Source organism: Atta colombica, unplaced genomic scaffold (genome assembly GCF_001594045.1).
Source record: "Atta colombica isolate Treedump-2 unplaced genomic scaffold, Acol1.0 scaffold261, whole genome shotgun sequence".
Taxonomy (NCBI): Eukaryota; Metazoa; Arthropoda; class Insecta; order Hymenoptera; family Formicidae; genus Atta; species Atta colombica.
Window position 1 is genome coordinate 1,362,324 of NW_017259361.1, and position 9,809 is coordinate 1,372,132.

At 29.1% G+C, this 9,809-nt stretch overlaps 2 protein-coding genes across 2 annotated transcripts in view; both read left to right on the forward strand.

Annotated features, from left to right (window-relative positions):
* Window positions 1–2,142, forward strand: part of LOC108689189 (cysteine--tRNA ligase, cytoplasmic) — a 6,326-nt gene extending 4,184 nt beyond the window's left edge. The window contains exons 7-10 of the mRNA XM_018195851.1: window positions 202–352; window positions 421–629; window positions 1,429–1,803; window positions 1,908–2,142. Coding sequence (XP_018051340.1) covers window positions 202–352; window positions 421–629; window positions 1,429–1,803; window positions 1,908–2,039 — 867 coding nt within the window. The 3' untranslated portion in view covers window positions 2,040–2,142. The remainder of the gene's footprint in view (window positions 1–201; window positions 353–420; window positions 630–1,428; window positions 1,804–1,907) is intronic.
* Window positions 2,143–6,020: 3,878 nt separating this feature from the next.
* Window positions 6,021–9,809, forward strand: part of LOC108689145 (endochitinase) — an 8,229-nt gene continuing 4,440 nt past the window's right edge. The window contains exons 1-2 of the mRNA XM_018195785.1: window positions 6,021–6,035; window positions 9,479–9,559. Of these exons, the coding sequence (XP_018051274.1) occupies window positions 9,487–9,559 (73 nt within the window). The 5' untranslated portion in view covers window positions 6,021–6,035; window positions 9,479–9,486. The remainder of the gene's footprint in view (window positions 6,036–9,478; window positions 9,560–9,809) is intronic.

Genomic DNA, 9,809 nt, shown 5'->3' on the forward strand with positions numbered 1-9,809 from the left:
AGAGAGAGAGAGAGAGAGAGAGAGAATGCAAACATTTTTTAAATACTTTCGCGGAATTATATTTATTTGAAATTTGCGAAATATTTATAAAATTTAATTGTTGCAAAAATTTTATTAACAGGTGTATTTGAAATGTATTTGAATCTTCATAATTTTAGATTTACATATTTAGAAAATAAAATTTCTGCTTTTATTTTTCAGGAATTTTTTTTAAATATAAAATGTAAGATTAGAAGTTTGGGAACGAGTACTACTACTATTATTGATAGTTTTATTAAATGGTCTAATTTGGAAGTAAAACTCAATGAGAAATTTTATCTTGGAAAGCATTCTATACATAAAGCATTGTGTGGTAAGTCTTAATTACTTCGTAATCATTGGTAGATTACGTGTATCGCTAAAAAAATTTGTCTATTGCAGACAATATTGATACAAGAACTGTTCTCAATTTAATACGGGAGCTCGTGACAAATTGCAATGTATACATGAGTGAAAGTAAAAATCCAAACTTGCTTCTTCTTAGGGATATCGCTGTATATATTACGAAGATGTTTACCATTTTTGGAGCTGTTTCTTCTTCGTACAATTCAATTGGATTTCCAATTAATGATGAGATAGTCAATACAAATGTAAGATTAGTATAAATACAATAACAACTTCTTTTTTACATTGATAAATTTAATAAGTGTAGCTATTCAAATTTTGTGCTGTTTTTTTTTAAATTTCATCTCTTACAATATGAATAGCCTTTGAAAAATCTGAGTTTGCAATTTATTTCAATTTAATTCGAAAAGAACAAATTTGAGTAGGAATTAAGTCGCATAATTTTTTTTAAATATGTTTTTTTGGTAACTTTGAGGATTTTTCAAGCATTTGGAAGATGTGTATTCTCGTTTAATTTTTTATCTGTTTATTTTGAAACAGGAGATAAATTTATATAAATATGAGCATTTTAAAATATGATTTGAAATTGTAATTGTAACACATATATATGAAGTGTTCCGATATTCGCGAATTAAAATACTACAATAAGAAAGCTTTCAAAAATTTATGTAAAAATGTTATAAATTTTTATTTTAAGCAATAGGTTTGAAGACATAAAAAGTTTAAATATAACCAATTACAGATTACTTTATCACTCAAGATTATACATTTCATAGGAAGCGGTTAGAGACTATTTCTCAAAAATAGTGAGAAAAGTTTATTCTCGACAAAATGAAAAAATGAGTCGCTTAAAAACAGATGAGTCTTTCTGAGAATAAAAAATGATTGTTCCTTGAAAATTTGAATACTAAAATTAATTTGTATTTAAATTACTTTTAAAAATGCAGTTTTTAAAGACGAATTTTTACTTAATTTTTCGAAAATTTTCTTGTTTTGGTATTTTGATTCATAAATTTCGAGACATATATATTTTTGTATAATTAGGTTGAAGAAACTGTTATGCCATATGTTGAAATTCTGGTGAATTTTCGAGAAAAAGTCCGAAATTGTGCGAAAACTTTGAAAGCGAAAGATATTTTACAAGAGTGCGATCAATTGCGCGATGATATTTTACCTAACGTTGGTGTGCGGTTGGAAGATAGTAATGAAGGAGAGTGTAAAGTAAAATTAGTCAACAGGGAAGAATTGTTGAAGGAGAAAGAAATTAAGAAGAAATTAGAACTTGAGAAAACCTTAGAGAAAGAAAAAATAAAAGCAGAGGCTGCTGCTATGGCAGCAGCAAAAGAAGCGCAGAAAAGAATATCACCAAATGATATGTTCAGATTGGAGAAAGATAAATATTCTCAATTTGATGATAAGGTAAATATTTTGCTCATCTTGCATATAACATTCAGTATATCATAAATTTACATTACTGAATTTATATTAATATTTTATATATTTTTTTAAATATTTCTATGCAGGGATTACCAACACATGATGTCGAAGGTAAAGAAATTAGCAAAAGTTTATTCAAGAAGTTGCAAAAGTTACAGCAAGCACAGGAAAAAAAATATAATGAATATTTGACTTCCACGCAAAATGGTTGCTTATAGATCCTTCCACATAAGAAATAATCTCGACTTATTTATGAAGTTATAGCTTAGTATAGCAATTTCATACTTCGACAACTGTATTTTTTGTGTTACTTTATCACATTACAAGAATAATAATTCCTTCTCTAAAATATTGAGAAATATTTTCTAAATTACGACTGTCTATATGACATATCAATATAATTTCAAATATATCTGAATATCTAATATATATATATATATATCTGAATATCTATTAATATGAAATAAGCTTTGTTCCGAAAACTTTTATTAAAGATTAAATTTAATGTCTGATTTCCTATCAGTATCTTTTTCATTTATGATTAAGTTTCAGTTATCAAACCTTTTGAAATCATTTTGTTGTCTATCTATTTTATTGTATTATCTTGAATTAATATAAGAGAGAGAGAGAATCCCAGTATTGTAATTTATCATTATTAAGGGGATCTCAAAGATGATTAGTCGTAGTGTAAATAGAATCTACATACAAATGATTTATGTGTCATTGACATATCATGACATACTTACTACTACATCAATATCACGCACATACACATAAATTTTTGTATAACAATAACGTTTTAAAATTAATAAATAAATAATATAAGGCTCAAATGATTTAAGTTCAATATAATAAGAATAACGTTTTAACTAGATATTTAGTCCAATTTTAAGAACTCTACGTTTTTCTTCGTGTAAACTGCTCTGTTATTAGTCTGGTTAAACTACTAGTCTGGGCTATTATTTCGAATAGATTGTACAGCTTTTGTATGAATCAAATATGGCGCTCTAGATTAATACATGTCACGATATGATAGATTTAGAGCGTTATATTGGACCAAAAAATGGTAAAATATTTTAATTTCGAAATTTTTTGTTCTCAGTATAAACTCCATTTGACAGACATGTATTAATGCGTATACTTTAATCCTGAAAAAAGATTTTTGAATCTATAAAAGAAGAAAAAAATAATTGTTATACAAAAATATATGATTTAGTCAATAAGACAGCTTTAGGATCCCCGCTTAAAGTAAATTAATTTTATAAAGCTTTGTGTGTTGTAATGCATATTGCAATAAATTGTATTGTTTTATCTATTAAATTTCAATAAATACCTGTGTATGGCTTTATATATTAAAATCATGAGATCACTAAATATAATGTATAATATATAATGTATGAAAAGAATGTTTCAATATCGCGAAACTACTAACAGCATATTCATACTTGATGTACATACGCATGTACATACATCGGCATATCGTATGGTCGATGCGATTCAAAACTGGTCGAACAAAATAAATGTTACGTGTTTTCACTCGACCGGATGAATTTGACACGCGATGCTGTCCATTATTAAAACATAATACCCCTTTCACGCATAACGAGTGGGCCGACAGTGACAGCTTTGTAAATGCGAAGGCGATATAATGCTCGATTCGCGAAGCGAGCCAATATTCATCCTATATTCAAAAGCAGTGAAAACCCGAGGTAGACGAACAGGTCGACCCGTCAGTTGCTTTTCCAACTTCCTGTAAAATACGCATCATATCCGATATCCAGCCCGAAAACTCGGAATAATCGAGGAAAATGGTCGATCTGCTCATTCTCGATTACAATTTCCGGATTGGAATGAAGCTGGTATTTAAACTGCTCGCGACAACATTTTCGTTCTTAATCGAGAAAGTTTAATGAGATACATCTCATGTCAGAGGGACTACATTTACACGACTCGATTTATAACGAAGTTATAATATCGCGTGATGTTGTGAAACTGGCCAATCATAGTCATTCCATTCTTCAGAGGAATAGCTGTGATTGGTCAGTTTCATCGATATTGTAACTTGTGTAAACGTAGGCTTCACTTTATACATTTGTGTCAACAACATTTGTATTAACTACGTTTATATGACACTCTTAATCAGGTTTAATAACATCCATAGTTAGGAACTGCGTTATTATTAAAGTCCGAATTTGACCGAAATTGAAAACGAACACTCATTACATATCAATTTCGACTGAAACCATATAGCTTTTTTTCATAAATGTTAATTTTAATATTTGTAATTATTGTTTTAGTAATTAAATTATGATGTTTATGAAGAAAAAGTATATGATATAAGGGCATGTCTATACATACGGTCTTCATAGGATTCTTATTTTTTAATTTTTCTTTTCGGTTTGAAATTGACATGTAGCCGAGTGATTTTGGTTCAGTTTCGGTAAAAGTTTCGATCAGATCTAGTTATAATATCGCGCGATGTTATGAAACTGGTCAACCACAATCATTCCATCCTTCAGAGGCTTATTGGCCATCAGTTTCATGACTACGGATGTTATTAAATCCGATTAGGATGTCCGTGTAAACACAATCATCGACAAGACCGTGTTAAGAAAATTTGCGTTCAGGGATGTGTGATCTTCGAGCGCCTCTTCTTTCGCCATAATAACTCCAATATTTCTAATGATCTTTTTTTTCTAATAGTAATTTTATTATCCTTACATTACTCTATTTTCGTTATCAGCTTTGCATTTTAATACGAAAGTATTTATATACTCAGAGAAAAATATAGTTTTGACAACTATTAAATTAACAATTCTAATAATTTAAATACTTGCAACTAATTTTACAAAATAATAAGAACTAAAGTAGTACTGAATACTATATTTTTATAGTATTCAGTACTGCTTTAGTTTTTATTATTTTTTAAATTTTAGAATTATATTTTATAATTGCTATAACTATTTTTTTTCTCTTAGTGTACATAAATTCAATATGAGAAGAGCCACTTACTTCAAAATTAGATATTGGAATAATACATATATGTATCTTATTTTATTTATTTCAAAGTAACACTTTGTATTTATTTCTTTTCAAGAATAGGGACCCAGTCTAGCAGGAATGAAAAACAGATCTATGATTAGTCATGTGTACTGTATGCCATCCAACTTTATTTCTTGTATGTCTCCATGAGACAAATGGAAATTAAATTTCGTAACAGAAAATGAGAAGAGGCGAAATAATTCGAAAAACACGTAATGAGCCTGGTTATATAATTATGTGATACGTGCGAAAAATCTGTATCATATATGGGATCTTAAGTTTACAATATTCAAATTTCACATGCGTAACGAACTAATACAATACATCTTAGTACAAACAATTTTGAGCTATTTTAGCGGTTACAGTGTAGCGTGGTGCAGTGCAAAAGGCGCCAAAACCTAGACTCAAGTTCTAAAAGCTCGCGGTAGCACAATATTTAGGCGATTCTACGATACGATCATTTTTTTAACAATAGACATAAGGCTGATATTTTATTTATACATAGGACAAGGCTTTTGATAAAACTTCATATAACATCGATGATCTTGCTGATTTTAATAACCTTAACATATGTTCGTTTCAAAAATTGGCAAAGTCACATTTTTAGTTTACTGTTAATTTAATGTAACTTTTAAACAATTCAATTACAAACAATCGAAAAATCACTTTAAACAATTACAAATGATTTATAATGAAAATATGTCATTTGCTTTCTCTTTAAAATTAATTCCTAGCTGTTTTTTAAAAATCGATCATAAGCTACTTTTTAACAAATAAAAATGTACTACAAACGATTTCAAATATGAATTTGAGCTAAACCATTTGAGCTAAAAAAAGTTCCTTACCTGTTTTTTTAAAAATTGATAGCATTTTTATTTTTCAACTGCAAATGAAATAATAAAAATATGACTACTACAGTCATCTACAGGCAAAATTCTCAAGAAACGTCCTTTGAAATCTGAATTGATGAAAAGTCGGGTGCCAACTTCACGGAAGTTCTCGTCGTCGTCGTCGTTGCCGGTGCCTGGATGTTGACGGGAGGCACAGGGTCGACGAACCAGCCAATCGTGCGGAGGCCCCCGCATCTGCATTCTAATGAGGCTCACCTGGGTATATATGGACTTAAGCCTGCAACTTCGTTGCTTTTTCCGAGATATCTCTCCGCTACACAGGTGAGTCTTCTTCTTTTTCGCTCTCTCTTTCGCGAGATACATAGTTCTCGATGGAACATTTCTGTGAACGATGTGTTTTTTGGTAGTATCTTGGAATCGCATTAACGAGAATATTTATGAATGAGTGTAAGAGTACTGCGATTTTCAGCGAAACGCTAATGTAAAATTGACGCACCAAGCCGGTAACATAAACAATCGTTCTTGAATTAGTTGGTGAATTTTATTCATGATGTGTCAGTAATTTTCATTGTTAAACATCACAATGATAAGAATAATCAACAGAGACGTTGAAAAATCGAAGCCGGATAGACAGCTTCGACTCGACTACCGATTTTTTCTCGATTATCTAAATACTATGTTGTCTACGATTAATTCCTCACAGCTCCGTGACAGCCGATTAGTTTAAGATTCTAAGATCTGTCTTCTTTGAAAGCAAAATAACAGTTTGACTTCGTATGATACATGAGACTGCGTAGATAGAGATTTTCATAAATGAATAACACAAGTTCTAAGGAATGTGCATGCATGTGCATGTATTTCAATGGGAATATAAGAATAAAGTCAATAAAAACCAATGTACTATCAACGATCTAATCCTTACAGAAACTCAATTTAATTTACTATTCTGTAACTGTAACATTACAGTCGTTAAGAGTTACAGAATAAGAAGGTTCCTTAATATTGGCCAATTTAATTGAAAATTGATTTCGAATATTAAAAGTATTGAACAACAAAATAAGTAAGTAATTAATCATTCCCTGGTGAAAATGTTTTTCAGAATTGTTCATATAATTTTTCAGAATTTCTATATAATTTTATACTTTAATAACTTTCTCACATTTCTTATACGAATTGGAACACTTCTCAGAAAATCTACATCTTTTCTCAGAATTTTTCATGTTAATTATGAAATATCGTAAGATTTCTAAAAATTTTTGTAATTATGTATAATTTCTGATGAATGTTATTAAAATGTAAAAAATTTAAAAATATTTTTTAAAAATTATAGGATGAAAAAATTTCAAAATTCACTTGTATGAAAAATTCTGAGAGAAGATGTAAACTTTCCGAATATTTCTGAATATTTCTGAAAAATGTTCCAATCCATATAAAAATTATGAGAAAAATTTTCACCAGGGTTGTCTTCAGTATTAAATTTTTGTAAGAAAAAATGAAAAGTAATTTTATTCTTTCTTAATTTTAATCTACATTTTCGTCTAGTTTTTATATGTAGAACTCTGTACTCTTTTCTTATTTTTGTGAAAAAAATACTAATAAGTTACAACACACAACTGTATAAATCATAGTGACTTTTAACCAACACTTATGATTAGTCAAACTAAACATTTAAAATTCTATAAAAAATAGCGTTCAAATAATTAAATAAATTAAATAATGTAATATATGGCTATGAATCACTCATGATATTATATGAGTAAAACTTTTTTATAAACAATCTAAATTTATGAAATTTATGAATGATATGTTTATAAAAACTTTTTTATAAACAATCAAAATTTATGTACAGACAAGAAATTATGGCAGGAAAAGATCTTGATATCAAGTAGCATAGTGTGATGTTAGTGTGATGTATATAAAAGTACACATAATAATCGCATATAGTCTAAGCTCACGATTATTATATTTATGATTATTATGTGACTTCTATAATTAACATCAAGTTTCTATACGAAACTGCTGCTTGGTATCATGGCCTTTTTCTGCTATAATTCCACTTGCCAAATGCGAAGATTAAATGCGCTCATTATATATTAATTTGTGAGCATCTTGCGCCGTTTACCGATAATAATTTTAAAATTATAATTTAATATTGAGAATAATCCGCGATAGAGGTTGAAACATCTGTACATAAATTTAGATTGTTTATAAAAAAGTTTTTATAAACTCATATATCATCCTGAATGATTCATAGCCCTATATTATATTATTTAATTTAAACATTTATACTTAAAAAATTTTATTTAATTTTATTTCATGAAAAAAAATTTCATGGCATTTTATTGGATATCTAATTTTTCATTTTTGCTGCAACAATTCGAATTTTGAGACACCTTGTAAACATATGTAAACATATTAGGAAACGATTTGCTCTCGCATTTATAATTTGCTCTCATCATTAATTTTGCGGATCCCGTTTCTAATAACAACTTGAGCGATATCATAAACACCGTTAACGTCGGATAATGCCCATGCGCGAATCTGGTTGAATTCGAGCGTCTATTCCATTCTTTCGTTTCGTTCCTAATTATTTCTTTTTACTCTTTCTTTCCTTTGTTGAGATCAAAACGAAGGTCAACACCTATGTCACACCTACCTACGTGACGAACGCACGAGTCAGTGACTATCGAAATTTTGGTCTCAAGCTCCTTTGTCATTCATTTTCTTTGTTATCACTTGACGTGCAGACGTCACTTGACGACGATAGTTATTTCCCGTAACGTATCGTTAAATTGTTCTGTTTGCGAATTTACAGAACGGCAATTTTTGTCACGAAATACGCACCGCTTCGATTTTATTTTCACTTATTATTTTCTTTTTTTTTTACATTTTTGACATTTCGAAGATTTTTTTATCATGGTCTTTTGTATGAGAAGTATGGCCAGAAATATCTCTCACTCGATTCCTTTGCTTCAATTTCGATGACTTAAACGAAGGCCAGACCAAAGGTGCCTGTGTATAAAGGCACGAGACTTTACGGCCTTATATTACCGTATTAAAACGAAAAATTCGAGATCTCATAAGAGAATCACCGTTACTGATCAAAGCATAGCCATAATCAATGTCGAATAACAAAACATTAATTAATACCGTTCAGCCGGTCGAACCGTTATTTCGCCATCGGCAATAAAGTAACCAACGCGATATCGCTAGTACGCGAGGATACTCTTAACTTTATCTCTATGAGGCTGCTGCGAAGTGCTCGCAGACTCATATCACAAACATGTGATTACTCGAATACAAATGTCGCCCGTATCTTTGTTCTCCGTTTTATGCACACATCGCGCCACAGTTCGGCAAATCAAGGATGAAGATATTTATTCAATTAAATAATTTTTTAAAATTTTAAAAAATTTTTTATATTTAATAATGCATATTGATGACAACATATATCAAGTTCGAGATCATTTGAAAGCTTTCTCTTATCTTTTATAAAAAAAAAGAATAGGCAGATTATACATTTTTCATGCGTGCATGTATACGTGTACTCACACACAGTGAAGTAACATTATATTTTTCTAAACTGTATAAAAAAAAAACTGAAGAAATGAACGAGATTTAGAAATAATTCAAAAAGATTCAGAAATATATAATTTAAGGTAATAATTGTGAGAAGTCTAATGCATCATAATTAACTATTTGTTTTCTTGAGAGATTATTTATATTTATATTATTTTACTAAATTTATTTTTTTCTAATTACAGATTTCAAGATGACGTCTATGATGAAAAAGTTATTGTTTTCTCTACTTTCGTTCCTGGCGCTTCTAGCACACGGAGCAGCTAGTGCGTTTTACTTTTGATGATAAGATAAAATAACGCATAAAATTCTAATTCATATTATTGTAAAATATCGCATTAACTTTAGACTGTTCACAATCTTGCTTTTCATTCGCATTTTATTTTTCTGTCTTTATTTCTATAATTTCTTTGCATCATATAATTTTAAGAAAACAAAAATGATAAGGAAAGTATTAAGGAAAATAAATTAAAGTTATTATATTTCTAATTATCTAATAATAATAAAATTATGAAA